Source organism: Chelmon rostratus, chromosome 1 (assembly GCF_017976325.1).
Source record: "Chelmon rostratus isolate fCheRos1 chromosome 1, fCheRos1.pri, whole genome shotgun sequence".
Lineage (NCBI taxonomy): Eukaryota > Metazoa > Chordata > Actinopteri > Chaetodontiformes > Chaetodontidae > Chelmon > Chelmon rostratus.
The window spans coordinates 12928620-12949639 of record NC_055658.1 but is presented as its reverse complement, the minus strand read 5'-3'; the positions used below and the strand labels follow the sequence as shown (position 1 = coordinate 12949639).

The window sequence follows — 21020 nt, the reverse complement described above, 5'->3', positions numbered from 1 at the left end:
TCAATAATGTCCAAATCACTTTATTTCAATTGTCACTATAAACTAATATGAAGCCTTTTGTCAATGTTTTAAATACAAAAAATACAGCTAAGTACGGCTCCATGCTGTACAGGACAGACCTCGTTGTGATCATGAACAAAGCACACAGAATTTAAAGGAAACAGAAGAGCATCTCACCGCTAACTTCATCCGAACAGCCAGACCAATCACGGCCGCTGTTTACAGCACAATCTGGAAACTAGTGGAAAGCATTTTCTCTCTTCCCCATAAATACACAGAGTTCATAACATATTGTAGCATAAAGTATATAGAGAGCTGCAGCTTGATAGTTTGTGACAAATATGATGGTTAGTTTATACAGTATTATCAAAGAGCGTAATGCACTTGCATGATTGTGCGGCAAAGTTTGCTGTACAATTGCTAACGTGAACATTTTTTACATCACTCCGAAAAACAAACCCACCAATGTAAGTGACAGACAGAATAACAGATATGATTGTCTATTCATAAAACGACCTCCAAATCGCATTGTACATGACATAAGTTACACAGAAGATGAGAAAAGCGCACTGTATAGTGTGTATAGAAGCCGTACAGTTTTATTTTTCATTTTAACCCACAGTCAAATACATTTCTAGTCCTTCCATTACCCACACACACACACACACACTGCTGTAGTTATCTCGCTGTACAGTCATTCCACTGAAGTCACAAGGAAAGCATTTCAGGTGAAGACCAGGAGATGGAGCCATAGAGTCGATTCAGACCCTGCACGAACTCACCCGATATACATAAAAAGGTCTCAAACAACAACGAAAAACACGCACATGTGTAAATGTCTCGAGGATTCAATACGTTAGAACAACGCAAGACATTAATCTTCATCCTTCATCCTAAAAGGTATCGTAATTTTTCAGGATTAAGCCTCCTGTTTGTCTGTCAACAACACTGGCCAGACAGAAAAACTTCAAGGAATGATTTTGCACTCTGTATGTCTGAGCTTTATAAAAGCTGCGATGTGGAATTATAAGAGATTTCATAATACATGAAGAGTGTGATAATATACTGTAAATACTTACACAGACATTTTAATTCAACCAAATACAGAATGACAATAACGCTAAATGTACCTAATCTCCATCCCACCTGCCTTCACCTTCATGTGACTCTCCATCACTTTAACTTAAAGTGTCAGTTCCTCTCTGTGATACTCTGCTAATTAGGAAGGCATTAAGAGATACAGCGTTCAGGTCGAGGCACCCTGTGATTTCACTTCAAATGTGTTTTTTGTTTTTTTTAAGAGTCAAAGTTGGAAAGGAGTGTGTCAATACCTGAGATACAGTGTATAGGCTACGGGCATTGATCTCGACCACTGACGTTTGCTTCAAAATGAATGTACCGCCAACATTTGTGTTACCTGAAGCCTTGGACATGTGCAAAAGTCACGAGATACCAATTATCACCGCCTGATATAACCTACAGCCGGCTCACAGTGCTGACCGAACACACACCTCGAGATTTCAACTGCAGGAATTCCAGTGCGGATGTTTTTTTGGGTAACTTACGGACAACCTCGGATAAAACAGATGGAATTAAAAATAGAGTAAGTATTTTTCACTCATTTCAAATATTCTAAATGTTGTTTCACTGCCCGTCTTTATTGCAGCTAAGAATTACCCTGTGCTGTTATGATTATGCATAATTGCTGGCGGGAAATATTTTGAGACTTTCAAAGTTGTAAAGGAGAAACAAACTCTTCTAATCAGCATGTGTTATTTTTAGATGAACATATCTAATGATTGTTCACAGGTAGAAGGATGATGTCAGTGTCTAAGAGAGAACAGTGAAGCCGTGGTGCGTCTGTTGCACTGCAAGTTGCTGTATGTTGCTGGTCCAGTGGCTTCCTGGATCCACAAGCGTTTTAATCAGCGCAGACTTCACAGGAAGCGGCTTGAAAGAAGCAAACTGTACAAAAGCCGACCTTCTTTTTAACACAACTTCATTCACAGTGAAACACAAAACTTTCCAAAAATGCCAGAACAGGAGTTGGTGTGCGGCTGGAAATCAGCCTCTTTTCTTTTCTTTTCTTTTTTTTTTTGGCTCTTCGTGAAAGTCATCCTTCACGCTGATTTAGAAAGATATGTGGATGAAAAGAGAGAACACCTTCATTTCTGACTCTTCACTTTAGTGTCTCCATATGTCACTGAGGCCTGATGAACAAAGCCACATACGGAGCTCGTCTGTGGCTATGAAATGAAGGTTTATTCAGAGGCTGGGCAGGCGGAAAGCACAGCTGAGGTGTCGTGATGAGAAGTCAAAAGCGCGTGGTGAGCTTGAGACGGCCCTTCCTCTCCAGACTTGAATGAAATACCATTCTGAAGGAGGAGTGGCGTCCGTCTCGCTCAGCTGCCGGTAGTTTGGCTTTCCCTTAGTCCGTCTGCTTGTTGGCCAGCGCTCACGCGAGCTCGGGCCTCGCCTCCACCTCTCCGCGAGATGCTGTGCGCGCACGCATGTACTCGCTGGTCTGAGGCGCCCCCTGACAGCCGTTGCCGAGACGCCACCTCCGTACCGCCAGGAAGGTGTTTACCCCATACACACCTGTCACCAGGAAGCCAAAGATCTGCATACAAGTGGAAACAGGAAGTGAATTCGAATGGGAAACAAAGGATTGAACGCTGCATTCACACACAGTTCCTGAAATGTGTTCACGCAGGTTTGATTTAGGTTGACGTGGTTGCATCAGACCACATGAAAATCTGTACAGACTAATAATATTAGGCACAATAAGATTAGACACATACAGATAAAAGAGGTTAAAACACTCAAACACATGTGGTCTCGTGCTAAAAAATGCTAAACGTCACTCTTCTGTTGCATCAGCATATTCACACACAAGTATAAAATCCTTTGCCTCAATGGCTAAGAGGAGGCCTGTAAAGATGTCTGCTTGGTTTTCTATCCATGTATCTCGACAAAAGAGGACGGTTCTGACCACTCACCACCGCTGCTATTTCAGCTCCAGTGTTGTGGTTGATGCAGGCCAGCACAACAGACGACAAGAAGAAGAAGAAGGTGCTGGCAGCAGTGTTCACCAGGTCCTACAGGAAGATGCAAAAACACACATCACAACACCGGAACTATTTTTTCAGGATGAAGTGTTTCATGAGGGGAGCAGCTGATGCAGAGTTTGGTCCTTTATCATGTCGTCAGTGGTTAAGCATGAAATTAAACAGCTACTGTACGTGAGTGTGTGTGTCGGTTCTATGTATGCATAAGTTCATACAGTTAGGGCATCATTTGAATACAGCCACAACACATCTTTCTTCTAGAAATATAAACATTGTTTCTCAAATAAAACACACCTAAAATATATTAAAATCCACTCTAAAAATAGGTCAAATAGGGATTAAAATCAGGAACTATCCAACCCCACATGAGGTATATATCTATCAAACATAAATCAGCAAATTCTATTAATACAATAGGCTCAATATAACACTTTATATGAATGTACCTAAAGCATTCAAAGCGTTACATTTCAATCATTTTCCTCACAGTAGAAGACATCTGTTAGCCCCAAGCACATCACTGAGTGTATTAATCATGAAATTTAAAATGTATTACAAATGGCATGAGTACAGTGGAGCTCCATCAATGCTGATGCCGATTCAACAGATAATTTGAGACAGACACGTGAGGCCTTTCTGACACAATCTAAATCTGATGCAACATACTTGTAGGACACAGAGGATGATGTTGAACTAACAAAGAGCTTTGCTGGCACTCATCTAAGCAGCCAGACTGACTCCTGGTGCTTCACTGTGAGTTTAAAACTGCAGGAGGGCAAAAGCAGCCAGCAGCGTATACTCACAAGCCACCTAGCACCTCATATTACACACAAACACACCCTCTCCACACACATAAACCTCTCCATCCCCCAGCTCGTTACGCATGAGGGGGAGAATGAAAGAGATACTTCCCTTTGATGTTTTTACTCCCCTGTTTGCAGCAGCACAGACAGTGAGGCAAGGGTTAATAATGAAGTGCTCAGTGTGACTGGGGCACAGCCCTCGTGATCAGATGCGTGATTGTGATCATGGCAGACATGGTCTCTCATATGACACACAACGCTCAACAGACACACACACACACACACAGACAAGTCGGCAGCAGAGCATAAAACCAGACAATCTGCCCCCGATGCTGCGGTTTAATCAGTAACGCGTTAATATGTAATCATAACACCTCTGCTAACTGCCACAGTCAATGTACACCAGCGTTATTATCCCACCCTTTAAACAACATCACAACCCCATCCACCACTCACTCAACAAACATCCCAACACACACACACTGCAAGCGCACGGTACATACACACACACAAACACACACTCTCTCATCTACCTCGCCCAACCGGTTGAACAGGAAATACTGCAAGTTCTAGATCTCATGTGCAGAAAAGCTTTTCTACAGCTTTCAGATCCCATATTCTCTCCAGATCCACTCAGCTCAGTTCCTGCGCTTGCCTTTTTTTCCACATTCCACGTTTTCACCAGGCCAGCACTCTGTAAAACCTTAAATAACACAAGCACAGACCGGACCAAACCACTGGCTCTCTGGCTTATTATTGGCTCCTATCGTTGTATTACAATCCTCTCTCTATCTGCTGAGATCCGGAGCATCGCAGAAGACTAGTATGCTCTAAAAATATATGAATTAGTTGAGCTTCAAAGTTGTTCTGTATCTTGGAACTATAAATTAATCGTGCTCAAGGCCTTACTATGAAGTTACACAGCTGAATCCTTGGTGCACCAGCATACAGTGTTTGAAGGCACAAAGCCCATGTTTTTATCTGTGTAATCCATTATATGAATAAACTGTGACACCAGCTTATTTTGTTGCAATAGTGCACGAACAACAGTAAAAATAATCCAATAAAAATGGAAAAATAGACTACATTCTTACTGTCTTTGTACCTCTGAAAACATGCATCTGCATCACAAATGTAGTCTTTTTGATGGTAAACTACAAAAAATAAGCACTGTAAAATCTGTAACAAAATTATTTAGCATCTGTGCACAAAAAGTGGGTTAATCACATGCAAACACATAATGCTCTATGTTGCTGTACACAGTTCTAGGTTTCAGCTGTGCTCTCAAGATAGAGGCTAGAAATACTCACTGGACTGCAACTATGGAAACCTTAAAGGACGCAGCCGAGGACTAATTATGAAATCTATTCTCTTGACAGTCACAGCAAGTCACACGGGGCCAGAAAGCCTCATGCAAGAATAGAAAGCATCTCTCCAGCTTTCACATCTAGGCCTGATTCTCTCTGAAAGACAAATAAAGATAGGAAACAAGTCTTTCATGTCTTTTGTCTGCCTGGGTGGCAAACGTCAGCTGTCAAAACCAAGAAAGCTTTTATTGGATTCCACTTGCAGGTAAAGTAAATACAACACGAGAAAAGTGCTCTCTGGTCTGAACTGATGATAGATTAATGGCTATAGCTAATAATAACCACAAACCTCAGTTGTGTGTGTGTGTGTGGATGTGGATTCAGCAGAGAGATGTAGATCATTACCGGCAGAGTAACATGGAGTCAAACAGCGAAACAGGGATGGATTAACATCTGCACATACAGAGAAACACACTGGAACATGAAGTCCAGCAGGTAAACTCGAAAAATAATATTTTATCTGAATATGAGCGAATAATGCTCTCCTCCCTGTCATAACTCAAATCATAACACTCGGACATCAAACTCACACACGCTGCTGCAAACATGCATGAATCTGATTAGAAATTACAGAGAACATAAGGCACTGCATTATAACTTCTGATCTTTACTCATCAGATTCTGGCAGAGCATAGAAAGCAATCCAGGTGATTGTTGTCTTTACACTATCAGTGAGAACTGCTATCAGCCGAAGCAGCATCCCTTTCCATGATGTGCCAAAATGTAAATAAATAGATTATAAACACAGATAAAATGTTATGTTTTGTGTTGTTGTACAACATATAAAACATCTAAAAAGTGCAAATTCTGACAACTTCAGTAAATACAGCCATTTTGGCGTCATAAACAGACACAGACAGTAGCTTTGTGTTACACCCCTTGCTTAAGGCTTTGACGGGTCCAGTCAGCACCCACCAACGGTCGTCCCTCTCAAGTATCCAGTTCATTCATGCATTAACTGCGATGAGATACTGTCTGCTCCAGAGAACAAAACAACCTGAATATATTGGGCACACTGCATCCAAACGGTTGCTCTCCTTTTGGAAGGAGAATAACAGCAGTAACAGCCCTCTCTACCTCCCCTTCTGGCAGTGAATGTTCTTCCCTGTGTGTCATCATGGTTGCCCCATTTCCGTCCCACAACCCCTAAGCATGGCCGGCAGTCATTTGGCTGCGGGAATTAGGAAAACAATACAGCGAGTGGTCTGCCTTTATCTCTAGCTGTGCAAAGCTCATTCATGCAAACTAAACCCTGTATTTTCAACTTCACAACTAAAAGTCACTGCAGTAAGTGGCTTTACGACAAGGTCCCAGGACTGAGTTCGTTTTTGGTGTTGAAGGGTATGAAGCAGGGGTCTGGGCCTGTGTTTCCCCCTCTGCAGTGCCAAAGTCATCATAGAGGGTGAACTGGAGGAGATGGGATCACGTAGCACATAATTGTACGATCATAACCCTCCTTCTGAGACTCTCGACCGCATTATAAAACAGCTCACTCCACAGAGGAGGAGCGGCAGCGTCAGTACATGGTTTTGAACTTGGAAACTGAGGAATGCAGCAGAGGGTTAACAGTTGGTTAATACTCTGAAATGCTTACTCATGGTGCATTTCCCAGGGGTTTGATGTGACTGGAACAGCTTTGAGCTTGATAGACATAAACAGCGTGGGGTGCAGCATACAACTGCGGAGTGGAGCTGAGCATCATGGGCTTGTTAGCTACTACAGTTTGGAGTCTGAACAGAGACTGCGAAATCTGGAAAGCAGCACCTCCTGTAAGTCTTTCTTTACTCACCACAAGCAAACAGCAGACGGTTTCTGAGTCGTAAACACAGAATTTGTTGTCCTGCAAATTCTTCTTCTTCTTTTTTTTTTTTTACAAAATACGAAAGACTCAGTATCTTTGTGCCCAGCAGCATATTTCAAGCAATACCAGTAAACCAAACCCACAGCCCATCTGTGCGCACAAACACACAAACAATACATGTAAATTCTGCATTTCTAGACTATTAATCACTTGAGTGGAAAACTAATTAACTAGTCAGACCTGACGTGAGAAAGGCCAGTGAGCCTCAGGAGGAGAGAAGAAACAGAACGTCGAACAGGAGGATTTTAGATTATATGAACCTCCTCTCAGAGACTGTAAAAAGCGCTCATTTGGTGCTGTTGTGCCAAAAGTAGAAGCCAAAGGCACACCCTCTCTCCATGTTTGAGGTGGAATATTGTACCAAGGATAAAGCAATCTGATAGCTATAGTTGGATTTGGACATCTGGCTTAACATCCACTGCTTACTACGATATGTACGCTGTGTGGCCTCTGGAAATACTTTTTTTTTCCACTCTCCCCTGTAAAGGATTCTTGGCTGCAGCTCAGAGCGCACCAACGTGTGTAGTATGTAGGCAAATATCAGTATCTGCAGGAGAACACCCACCAGCTCATTTGCCTACAGCTGACAATGCAGATCCCGGTAGGCTAACGCTGAAACTGTATGCGATCCAAACCGGTTCCAAACTCCAAATGTTTCACGGCTTCCCTGACATAACAATTCTGAGCTGAGCACTACCCTGAAAATAAATGCAAGACTACATACTTTAAGCAGAGAGGGACTGCAGTCAGACAGGGATTTGGTCTGATAGACAATACTAGGTTCATAGTTTAAAAGTAATGTAACATTTATGACAATTATGGCAGGAAAAGTGTGACGAGCATGATGTGATGAAGCAAAAGCAAAAGTGACAAGCAGTGTCAGGCTAATGGCTGTACTCATACATTCAGTCTTGCTTTGAGTGCTAACGTCAGCATGCTAATATGTTCACAATGACAATGCTAACAAGCAGATGTTTAGCAGGTTCAACGTTTACCATGTTCATCTCCTTAGTGTGTTGAGTTAGCATGCTAGAATTAGCTAATTAGCACAAAATACAAAGTACAGCTGAGGTAAATGTGAATGTCATTAGTTTTACAGGTATTTGGTCATAAACCAAAGTACTGGACAAAATAGAATTTTGACCTGATGATAGCGCTAGAGGAAAAGTGATGGGATCACCAAAGTTGCTAAAGTTCATGCTGATAGAGACATGAATGTTTTTACTAAGTTTAATCCATGAAATTCTTGATGTTTAGCAGGTAAAATGTTAACTGTGCTCACCTCGTAGCTCGTAGTTTAGCCATGTTACTGTGGCATGCTAACATTTGCTTAATTAGCACTAGTTGATAACACGTTCAGTCTCACGCTCTCATGCTGCCCAAACAATTCACATGCCAACACACTGCAACAGCAACAGAGATAAAATATTATGGTCAAACTCTTTATGGTAAACTAATGGTTAAACCAAGCGAACACTAGTTACCTACCATAACCCCAGATTCTGTGAGTACAGGCTCTTAAATTGCTCTCTGATTGGTGCACGATGATTATAGTGTTGTCTTTTTCGTGTGTGTGTGGGCTGTGGAGGTGGCTCAATGATTTCAGTCATGTTAACTTGACAGGTATTGCAATGTTCATGCGGTGATAAGTTTTTTCTCCCTGTACCTACCGTTAGGCTCCAGTTGACATGGGGCACCTTGGTGTGCAGGTTGAGGCTGAAGATCAGGAGGAGGACTCCCGTCACCACGAAGGCACTGCAGCTGACAAACTCGAAGAAGTAGACCCCTCCACAGGGAGAGCACATCATGATGGTCTCTATGCAGATGAAGCCAATAAGTGATAGGACCTGAAGTGAGAGTCCCAGAGGAGACAGGAGAAGAAGAACAGCAGAGCAGATGTTGAGCATACTGGATACTGGATGTATTTCTAAGCCACTAAATGACGTAAGAAACCCAATTTCAAAATAAACACGTGCATTGCTCTTAACCATAAAGGGTACTGTAGGTCAAGCCCTTTCTGTAACTTTATGTGAGTGTTTGTTCATGCTGAAATTCCAAGCTTTCCAGATGATGAAGTGATTGTCCCGGAGGCCATGAGCCCATCTCATGAGTCCCACTCCTGGCAGCCTCTGAAGATGCCTCCATCCAGCCAATATCCATCAACAAACCACAGTATGGGAAGAATTCTGCTATTTAGGTGTTCTCTTGCCATCTAGACCCCGACAAAACCACACACAGATTACCGATTGGCTCAGAGCGGTCCAAGACCCAGAGACATAACAGACCTAAAGAAAATGCCACTGCAACACATTAAGACCTGCAGCAGCCGAATTCAAACCAGTTCAGACCAGATCTGCTTGGTCAGAGCAAGCTCAACATTTTGTATTAAATGTTGATATAATAAATTGTATAATGATGGGTTTACAGTTGAGGGATGATTGGAGGTTAAACTGAATGAAAAAAAAAGTCCATGGCAAGGTTTTCTGCTTTCTAAATGGCACAACCACTTAAAGCCATATTCACTGAGCTTTTTACTCTTTGCATCAGACTCATCATGAACTTGTGCCTGGAAAAGCAGTATGATTGTTAGCTAAGGCATGCCTGTTGTGTTTCTCTCTCTATACACTTATTGTACGATAGGACACAAAAATGAATACACACACAATAGTGTTTGATCACATGGGATTTACAAACGTTCCTGCAAAGCAGATTGAATTTTACACAGGTTTTAAGGATAAGGGTGTCATTTTTTTTGCTGTTTTTCTGCCTCATTTGCAGAAGGAAAACATAGCAGTGCATGAAATCGGTGTTAGTGTCTTCATGAAAGTAAATCTTAAGTGTCTTGGCTGATTTAGAGACTGCCCCAGCAGACACAAAAACAACAAATGGTATGTAGTCACAGCCTGAGTGGGAAAGTTTGAGCAAAATATTTTGTTGACACATGCTTTCTCTGAAGACCGGGGGAACGGGAGTAAAAAAAAAACAAAAAACAAATACGGGATATTTGTCACGGCTCGCCAAGTCAGTTACAACACTAAGAGTGCAAAAAAACACTTGAAAAGAGTCAAAGGCAGAGAGCAGTTTCTATTAAGCTGCAGGAGTCACTCATTTCTTCCATGAACTGATGAATGAAGCTTTATTAGCAGCTTCCTTGCCATCAGCCAGACACTGAACATCTCACTGCTGCAGGTTGCTTTGATGACTCAGTACAAGGTTGCAAGGTCATGATCTGGTTTCTGATGATATTGATTTTTTAAATAAAGTCATTAGCAGAGGGGCGTGTGGATTGCACAGGGGTGGCTCTGTGGTAAGACTTGCTATAGTCTCCAACAAGAATTTGGGGTTGTTTTTATTCTCACATATTAGTCTGGACAAATGAGAATCCCCGTCTGCAGAGAGGTTATATAATGCAGAGCTATTATTCCAGGAAATGCAGGAAACCATGAGTTTCGACTAGCACCATTTACACTAATGCTTAAGGCTAGAGGGCCTCACAAATCATCGTTAAACCAGGGAACCAACCTCTTTGAAAACTGCTTCCTGTGTGTCATCGGGGCAACAAAGTCAAAGGAATTGAGCAGGCATGATTCTAGGGATGTGGTCAGATTATCTAAAGAAATCTGGCGGGCAGTGAGCGAGGGAAGAACACAAGAGAGCTGCTCACATGGCTGCTACAAGTGTCGGGGTAAGCGACAAGGGAACACAGCAGAGCAACTGAAAACGATGGTTGCATAAGACAGAACAGACAATTGAGAAGCACCAAGGCCGTGGACTAAAACTATACTATGCACCAACTGTTTCAAACCAAATCGATAGAAAGCATCAGAGAACACATTATTCCATCAATCCCTCTACTTATCCCATGAATACATGACAAAAACTGTGCTATAATCCATATCCACATGGAGCCACTGACGGCTCCACCATGAGCCCTGTATCAAAAGAATCTTTAAATCTTGACAAGTGTTTTGCATCCATAACAAAAAGTCTTGAAGAGAATAGATGGATGCACTCAAACAAGCAGAAACAAGCAGACACATATATCACTGGCTAATATGCTCTCCATGCAAAGCTGTCACCTACTGTTTGCATCTGGGTATGTGTGTGAGTGTGTGAGCAAATTAGGCCTCGTTTATTAAAGTGTGAGTAGGACAACGATTTGCAAAATCTGAGCCAAGTATACACAGACTGGTTTGGGAATGGGTACATTTGCACATTAGTATTTTGCATAATTTTGGTATGCCTATTGGGACTTGAGCTGTTTTTGCAAGTAGTTGAACTTCACCAATGGTTCAGCAAAGCTTTTTTCTGGAAATAAGACATCTGTCACCTTTCTTTCTTTTGCAGAAACGTCTCAGAGACTCTTGGAAGCAGCTGTGTCTCAAACTTCAAGCAGTTTATTAAGTATTACGTTAAAGACTTTTTAAAGTTTTGTCTCTGAAGCCCAGCGTAGATTTGCATCCGATCTGAATCCAACTAGCCAGTTGGATCTCATTGCTTGACACTGCTGAACAAATGCATTTGAGAACAAACCCAAAACAGTCTCAATAGCAAAAGACCCCTCCTCCTCTTTGCTGGCTCCCAGCAGCGAAATAGCCGTTTCGCCATTTATCCAGTTTAATGAGCAGGGTGTACTGTTTCTGATAGGTCAAGTGTTGACTGGCAATGGTGAGCTGTCAGAGGAGAACTCCCCTGTTTGTGACAGACACTTTCTCCCATCTTCCAGCTCTTTAGCTGAAACGCCACCGCACAAGAAACATTTAAAGATCCGCAGATAGTAATGCATGTCACATTACCAAACACAAAAGGAAGCAAACCCACTCGGCCGACCATTAAGGAAAAAGTTTCGTTTTGTGCTGCTGCCGGAGCCTCATTAGAGCACGCAGTTGGATAGTGGTGCGTCTGTGACTGTAACACAAACAAAAAGGTTACACCCAAACAGGAGAGGAGGGCTGCCTGGGCTGGGGGATGATGTCATGACTCTCGAAGAAAACATATTGCGTTCCCCGAGTCCCTGTGTAGCAGGTGTCAGGCAGCCACGGGGGACGAGGAGGGGGATCACAAGGCAACATGCTAGATAATCTGTTAAGTAATGATTTTATGTCAAACTTCACCCCTTCACCCTGTTCACTGTGCATGTGTAAGTGCACAATCACGCACATCGACCCTCTTTCTCTTCTCCCTCCTGCATGCAGACATCCTCATCTGCGGGATTATGCACATTATTAGTTGCCTTTACAGACCTCTTGGACTCAGATCACCTTCTTATACACCATCTGTTGTGGACAGAAAATGAATGGAGTAGAAAAGAGGCCTCACTGTGGAGACAACATTATATTCTGCACTCCTAGTGCTATGGGGCCGCATGCACATAAAAAAAAAAAAAATACCCAAAATGTCGAATATGCTTCAGCAGCAGCCCCCAGTCTATGTGATAGAAAACGTAGCCTGAATGCAGGTTATATTTCACTCCAGAGGATAAGGTATGTGTAGGCAAAGGCATTCATGTCTTCCCACATGCATGCACAACATTCTTGTTGTCTTTATGGCTCCCTACAACCTCCGAATAAGTAATGCTTCAACCAGAGGAGAATGGGAGCATGTGGCGTCTCTCTCTAGGCAGGAAGTGCTCGCTGACATTTGGGAGCATCTGGTAACTTCATTACATCCACAGACTGAAAAAAACACTTTAAGATAATATCTAATTAGTACTTGTTAGAATAGTACTTTAAAAAGATAAACATAGGCTCACACACCATGCTGAGAGAGGTCAGCATGAAGCCATAAGGCTTGTGTGGATTGATTGGTGTACTGTCAGGCTAAATAAGGTATCAAATTGCTGTCAGGGTAGAGGGATGTGAGTTGAATATCAGCTGGACTTTGTTGACCGAGTCACAGAAAAGAGACAAAGACAAGCCGGCTGTCAGGGTGGACACACCTTGCTCGGGTTACACCCTACTGGGGGTTGTTTCTGATCAGTGCAGGGGCAGCAGCAGCCTGTATGACAAGTTCACCACGGAGCTTCGGTGGGAAACAACTACAAGCAACAACCTGGCACCCTGGTCTGTGCAGAGGAAAAAACAAAGAATTTCTGAGCAAACATGGGTCAGTGCAAAGGTCTGAGCAGCTTGTAACTGCTCCCTTAGTGCAAACAAGGTGTGGGTGTGGAGGTGATATAATAAACACTGCTTTGGCAAAGTCATGAGGACATTGCCAGAGGGGGTGGGTGAGGCTTTTTGGGCTCACTAATGTTTGAGGACTGGCAAAACAGACATCATCATAAAAGCTTGATATTCAACCAAAGGAAATTCCTCTAGAATCGCTAAACAAGCATGTCTACGATGCAGCATGTAGTGTCCTGTGCTGGTCCACTTTGCGCTGATGCTAATCATTACTCCATATAACTGATTTCTGCACAAACATGATCCATTAACGACACATGACTGCTGCCCTTTCAGCCACACAACTCTCCGTAAACACAGTGATATAAATAACAGGCACTCGTACAGCACATGATGTGCAGTCAGCTTTGCATCATCATCTATTAGTTCTAAGAGATCATCACACAGCCTCTGCTGGCACAGAGCTAAATGATTAGAGGACAGAGAGGTAAAAATGCATGCCAGCGAAGCTATTGCATTTGGCAGCCAGCCCTGCGGGCCTCCTCTACAATTCTGAATGTAAACTTGGATGACTTTCAGTGTCCTTGTTGGTGAAGGAGATTTGACGAGTCAAAGTGAAAAGTCAGTATCAGCACTGAACAAATAAGTAAATATAAGGTGAAAACTGAAGATTAGCACTAGTAAGTAAGATAATTAGCTGTAGCATAGCTGTTGTATTTTACAGCACTTGTTTCGTCCATCGTTTCACAAAGCAATACCTGCAATAGTAATACCTGCAAAGTAACACCTGCAATTGTACTACCTGCAATAGTTGCATGTCATTTCTGTCTGTCTGTGTTGCAATTAGCTCTTTTTTGCAGTATTTGCATTCTATTTGTATTAGTGCTCTTTAAATATTGCGTGCAGGCTTTATTTATTCTGCACGCACTATATTTCTGAATCCGAGGCTCACTTGTGGAGCCAGTTCTTGGATCTACATACTTTTTTGGTGGTGGCCAAAAGGCACTGAGCATCAAAAACTGTCAAAAACGGGAATGAATAGTCTGATTGTAGTCTTGTTAGTACCTCAATGAAATCATATCTTTTACTTGGGCAATGTTTTTGTACAGTTAACATTAAGGGACTTAAACTGGTGTTTCTTAACGCAAGGTATCAAAAACGTATAAGTACTGAAATTCAGGTATTGTATTGGCTCAAGTATCAAAACATATATATATATATATATATATATCTGTAGTGTGTGTGTGTATATATATACATATATATATACGTAGTGTGTATGTGTGTGTTTTCACTTTGCAGCTACAGGAATGTTAAAGAAATACATAAATAAAAATATTTGCTGTGTTGCCATTACACAAGCAGTAAGGTCCATGTTTTACTGCTGTGAAACAGATGAAGACCGTGTGAATATGAATCTTCTTCTTCGCCAAGGCCTCCTCCAAACGTCTCCCACGCTGATGACAGATGGCGTCCTATCCTAACTTCCCACGTACACAGAGGTAAACATCACAGGTGTGCGCAACAGGACGAGCTGACTGTGCTCCCCGGTGAGACCAGCGGGACGCTCAGCCACCCACAAAAATGGGAAAATCGACTTCAAACGCTATTTTGTCTGGAGTTAAACAAAAGTTTTGCAAGCCAAGCAGCAGAGAAGCCAGAACTGTGCAGCATTATCTTCAACAGTTGGGACTTTTAGTTTGCTTGTGCTATCCACAAACATTGTTGGAGGTAATTGCTAGTTTCCTCAACGCCATGGTTTCTCCTGTTGCGGACGCACTCCTTCATGTGAGTGCGCAGGCCTGTGTCTGAGTTTTTTGGCAGCAGAAGAAGAGAAAATGCTCTGGCTTGATAGATATTTCCTCCTCTGGTGAATTGTCAGCGCTTTGGGAGTTCTCATTTTTGCTTTGTTGTTGCCTCTGTCTCAGTTCAGACATCTGGTCTAGGTGTACTGATGTGAGTGCAAATATGTTTTCCCAGTGGCCACTACATCCTGTTAATAACTATTCTGTCTCTAAGTTTCTCTAACTTGGTCAAATGCTGACTTGATCCACAGTTGTTAAACACATTTAAAGACTCTACCGGCTTGCCAATATGCAAACCAAAAGTTCCTTAAGAAATATCATCTTATCACAGGAGATAGAATATATCACACAACACAATCAGGTCACTGTGAAAGGGATGACATCAGAATTTACCACTGGAATACCACCATTTTGTTGAAGCCAGTGTGTGTCCTTCAAAATAAGAGTCTGCTGGAAAAATGCACACTCAAATGTTGGGCATGATGTGCAAAGCGTGCCTGAATTGAGGATTGTGGTCCTTAGCAACCTCACTCCAATGCCTAATGCGAAAAGGTATTCTGTTAGCATGCAACCTGACTGACCACTAGGGATGCAGTGCAGGGTAAACCAGGACCTGGACAGCCACAATTGAATTAATATTTTCATTTTGGGCTCATCGTGTAAGGGATAGCAGTAATAAGTCAGGTATTACTGCTCAGAGTACAGAGCAGTAGTTTCAGCTTTGAAAAAGTATTAGAGTTATTCTGTCCATATGTTAGTGGATGTTCTCCACCAGTGGTGCGTCATAGTTTGTTTTACTCACTTTTGTGAGACTGCAAACATGGAAGCGATGCGCTCGTGTTCAAACTTACCACTTCAACCACCTTTAAAATGCCGAAGTACGACCTGAGGTACTCCACGTCGCACCTCATGCCCCCCAAAACGTTCCTCGCATGGACGGGCTCGGTGGTGGGCTGATACGGACTGCTGGCCCCGGAGATCATGGAGGTGTTGGAGGCCTCGCCGTCAAAGCCCTCGGGCTCCTCGGTGGTCCTCATGATGGTTTCGGGAGAGACGCTGGATTCTTGGGCGACAAATGTTACGACATACAAGCCCGCGCTGACAAACCACCAGGTCCCACCTCACGGCGCAGGTTACGTTTCATAAAGCACACTTTGTTCCATGCAAGCTGGAAGTGGATGGAGAAAACAAACCAGACAGTCCGGTCACAGCCGCCCCACAGGCGAACAGTCGCGGAAGGTGCTCGTTCACATTACGCGCAGGAAAATCCGGCTGGGATCCGTCTCGTGAAGCCCTGCGGTGTTTCCTCCCGGGCACACTGTTGCGTCTCTCCACAATAGGCGCACTTCTAACTCTGCTAGGCGGGTCACTTGTTCGAGTCCCAGTGTCACTTCACCATGGACGATTCTGGTTTGTTCAGCAGCACCGAAAAAAATGCTTACCGGGCTGCGTTACTCGCCCCCGCGACCGAAAAACATCCACCCATTATGGCCCAGAAGAACCGAGAGAGAGACACTGCGTCTCTATTGTAAACTTGGGCTGTTCTCCCTTGCAGCCCACAGTGAGGCTGCCTGTACGCCGCTTTACTCGCTATGGATGCAAGGCAAGCTTGTCTCCGCCCCTCTGAAAACTGCACATTCTTGTGCAGGCTCTGCGCCCGGTTTAAGTATTCCCAAACAGCCTGCAAAACGAATCCAGCCGGAACCACGCCGACAGGACCGAGCTCTGCTGCAGCTTTTCCTGCCCCTTCTGTCGCCTCGGCCGATCCTTTCTCATCGTCGATGTGCCTCTGCAGCCTGCAAGCTCCCTCCAGCCAGGCCCGATGAAATTATTTCTGTATTCTCAGGAGGGCTACAGTGTGGCTGCAGCTCTTTTTGCGGAGTTTATGCTGTACTTTATCTTCCGGGGTAGCATATCACTGTGGTGATCTTGATCATGATGTAATGCACTAAAAGAAAAGCTTAAATATCAAAAATATAAGTTAGAATAAAGAGAAGTGCTTTCTTTAGCTGCTTTTTTTTAGTATAAGGCTGAATGGTCCCATCAAGTTATTAAAACTGAAGACTGTGCAGATTGGGGGTCATACAGTGGTCTGTGAAGCATCATAGAGTCATATTGGCTTTCTCTTAACTGACTCACGCAAACATCCTGCACTTTAAGCAGATGCCATGTCAATCATGTTAACTTTTGGAATTCTGGGATAAGCCTAATTTTCATCAAAAGCAATAAAACTGTACCTTTCTGCCCCCCTGTGGTATTTAGTGGTATTAAAAGGTTGCCTAGGTGATTGCAGAAGGCGAGAGATGCTGGAAAGTCTATCTGATGCCGAGATGTTGCATCCAAAAGCTATTATGCTTTAATGTGAGGGTATAAATCTCCACTGATGGTGCCAGTGGATTTTCAGCATTTTCAGTTTTGCCCTTGTCTGAGTTCTTAAAGTGACCCGGCTGCGCTTCTACAACGATTATCTGCTCAAATGTGCAACACAAACGGGCAGATTCACTTTGACAAAATGTTTGCCTACCAATGCCTCAGCCAATAGAGTGTGCAGTGTTGCAAACTGGCATGGCTTCCACATGGGGAGCAAGTTCAGGTTTGAGAAATCATCTGTTTAGGATATGGAGTTTGAAATTTTACATAGTGTGCTTCTGGTGGAAAATTCACATTGAGTTAGGATTTTACCACTTCCACCTTCCATAATATTTGGATCCAAAGCAAAAGCAGCTTGCAGCTTCTGTTTGCACATTTGTTACAATCTTAAATCTCAATCAATTTTAAATCTTTCAATCTTTGGTGATGCGTGTGTGATTTTTCAGGGTTTTACCTACAGTGCAACGGTAAACAATCTGTCATTTTTAAAATCTACATTTCTACTTTTAATTAAACAAACAATCAGCACCAAAGCTGCCATTAATTAGTAATGTCAATCATTCAATTGCGTTTTGTGCTTTAGTGTATGGGTGGAGTTAGGGGTTGTGGGGTAATTTAAGTGGTGAAATCTTAACTTCTGGCAACCCTCGGTGTTGTCGTTAGAATGAAAAGTCAATAAAAATGGTGTAAATAGAGGTATAAATGCAAAAGTCAACCAAAGTTTGGATTCTTGGTTTTATTGAAGCCAGGGGTCTGATAAACATTTTCCTTAACTTTGTCAGCGTAAGAAGCTAGAGTCCACATGGCAGCTTAGAGGCTACAGAATTGTGTTAAGTCATACAATCAAACTTCTGAATAATTCAGGACACAAAAATGCAGCCAGCCATGTGCTAACAATGTCTTGATATCCTGAATACAAAAGGACTGGAAGCAGAAGCTCAAAGTCTCATATACAGTAGATGTAGACTGTTGATAGTGGTCGAAGGCAATTCAGTTAGGATGTCAAGAGGCAGTTGCTTTCAAATGACGTTCCGAGTAAAAAAAGTTACAACATCTGTTCATTATTCCATATTGGGAGCAACGTCTAATCTTTACAAAGAGCAAGTGCAACTTTCAGAACAAGCAGCATGAGAGCACTTCATTCCACTCAGCTAAATGTCAAATTTTAACAAGTGTGGCCATGTTTGATGAAGAAATAACAGTAGAGTCACTCAGGTTAGGGTGACATTTCAAAATTCTTTTAAACAGAAAATGTCTATGGGCAAAACCATATTTGACAACAACAACAAAACATGTCGGAAGCAAGTAGGATGTAAACACAAACAAGGGGACGTTTCATGGGAAAAAAGGCCAAACCTGAAAATAAATGGAAATTTATTTGGTTTATCTACTTCAAGATGTCCCAAAAAAACATCCCTAGCAAAGGTGTAATGGCAATGATTTCTGGAGGATTGATCTTAAATGTACAATATCACCAGCAGAAAGTTATTCCATGGTTAACCACTGGGGCCACCTTCCATAACTTAAGCAGCAAATGTGGATAAATAATGAAGTTTTACTGTGTAGGTTAACTTCTACGTTCACTACTGAATGTTCTAAAAAGGCAAGGCAAAAAGCAAAATATGCATTCTGTATCTTTAACTGTACCAACAGGGAGGTGATACAAGTGTCCAAGGAAAAGTGCTCGTTTCAACATGTGGCGGTTCTGCTCCTGGCTGTTCTTAAAATTGTGCTTCATCCACTTCGGCAACAGACCCTCAGGTGCACATTCCACCCAGTCGCAATAAAAATAAAAAAAAATAAAGGAAAAATACAAACAATAAGAGCTTCATTTTGATCAAAACTAAATCCAGAACAGATGTGTAGCATCATTTTGACAACAAATCAAGCATAAAGTACACTGTACATGAGAATGGTCTTGTGATTATTCCCTTACAATTTTTTTTTTTAAAAATGAAGCAAAACTTGAATTGAAGACCAGTTTAGAGAATTTAACATAATCTACATAATAATTTTTCCTTTGACTCCTGAAACCCCAGACATGGTGGAGTGGAGTAAGGCATTATTACCATTTTTATAGGGTGTTAAAACAAGTGTTCATACGCAGGTCTGTTTGGAATGCAAGGGCTCCATGCAAGAGTAGGATAAAAACGGCCACTGGTTAATCTTATGGATGATTAGCAACTATAAAAGCAGAAAATAGTGACTAATATGCATCTTTGGTTCCATGTTCCAATTCACTCCAGTTTTCCTTTATTTTGCTATTATTTTAATAGCAAATAGCTGCTCTCCTCACACTTGCCATAAATTCAGTGAAAGCTACTGATGTCCACTATCCATAGGATTAAGTAGGGCCTTGCATACAGACTTAAGAATGATAATGTACACTTAATTCATTTTGATTAGATTATGGTCTCACGAAACCATAATTATTATTCCAGATTATTTGATATGGTACAGTATAATCGTTTTGAAAAAAAAAAAAGAAAGAGAGAAATTACATAACACATTTAAGCAACCCCTTAAGGACACACAAATTAATGAGGAGCATTCCTGTGAAGGCAGGGCGCCCAGTGTGACAAACTGTTAGCTGTACATTGAAGGCAAAGGCTGTCATTTTAAATGGGCACTGAAAGAGCGAACAAGAAGACTTGACCGGACAGGTTTCCAACGGGGATGCGTTTCTACAGCTACTCCATGTAGAAACTGGGAATGTTTTAACTGACATGCGAAGTACAGTGTGAATAAAACATGAATGAAACCATGATGGACAGTGCTGTCAGGACACAACATCTCATTTTGTTCAAACCACAACAAATCATTGCGTGTCTTTTGGCTGCAAAGCGAGTGGTTTCAACCACAGTAAGTGTTCATTGGGGGGACCCAAAAGTTCCATCATGTGGTTTTCTTCTTAATATCAGCAGCCTTTACAGTTTGTATGAAGGCATTCAATCTATTGCTCTATTGAACACTATCAACTAGGCCACAGAAATCTAAATTCTGAAAAATAACAGAGACCACAGGCTTGTAGTACATTAACAAAAATGTAAAATGAAATAAATTATTTGGATGACGAGAAATGGACAAAAACCTTTTAACCGATGGTGCTACAGTGCATTTCCTCTTATGTAGACAAGCACCTCTACTATGACACAAACAGCTAACTGTGCGAGGCACTTCGGAGTTATAGTAGGAAAGATGCTGCCCAACCCCCACCCCAAATATACACACCTGTAGCAAAAGAAGCGATTCTGCTGCAACCTCTAAGCCTGTCAAATCCCAACCAGTCTCATTTAGTCAAAGAAGCTATTTTCAGAATTTGGACAGAATTGCATTTTATACAAAATCAAAGTTAACCTGAATAGATTTGTTTGTATTTATATTTACAGAATCCTTCGAGATGATTAGGGCAAATGATATGATATGCTATCAGCTACGTGGACATGTCATATTAGTGTCATGACGTCAGTGGCATTTTAACATGTTATGTGATACAGATGAATGTTTCTTTAAACTGATAACTGGTGCACAAAATAAAATAAAAAGGAGGAACTTTGTATAAATACATCAGTATCATATCCAACATTTTTTTACATACTACATATGTTTGCAAGTATTTTAATT

General features: G+C 42.0%; 1 protein-coding gene across 1 annotated transcript; it reads right to left on the bottom strand.

The window, feature by feature from the left end:
- Positions 1–4: 4 nt before the first annotated feature.
- Positions 5–16834, bottom strand: cmtm4 (CKLF-like MARVEL transmembrane domain containing 4). The gene is made up of 4 exons (XM_041933491.1): positions 15878–16834; positions 8770–8946; positions 3000–3098; positions 5–2620 (listed from the first exon to the last, which is right to left on the bottom strand). The coding sequence occupies exons 1-4, from the start codon at positions 16061–16063 to the stop codon at positions 2456–2458; spliced, it is 627 nt and encodes a 208-aa protein (XP_041789425.1). The 5' UTR covers positions 16064–16834; the 3' UTR covers positions 5–2455.
- Positions 16835–21020: the final 4186 nt, after the last annotated feature.

What these genes read in the sequence shown, in the direction of transcription:
- cmtm4 (XM_041933491.1), bottom strand. Translation starts at nt 16,063, where the DNA reads ATGAGGACCACCGAGGAGCCCGAGGGCTTTGACGGCGAGGCCTCCAAC. An exon ending in ATGTCAACTGGAGCCTAACG is followed by an intron (nt 3,099 to 8,769) that starts GTAGGTACAGGG and finishes ATCTTCCTGTAG; the next exon opens with GACCTGGTGAACACTGCTGC. An exon ending in GAGCTGAAATAGCAGCGGTG is followed by an intron (nt 2,621 to 2,999) that starts GTGAGTGGTCAG and finishes ACTTGTATGCAG; the next exon opens with ATCTTTGGCTTCCTGGTGAC.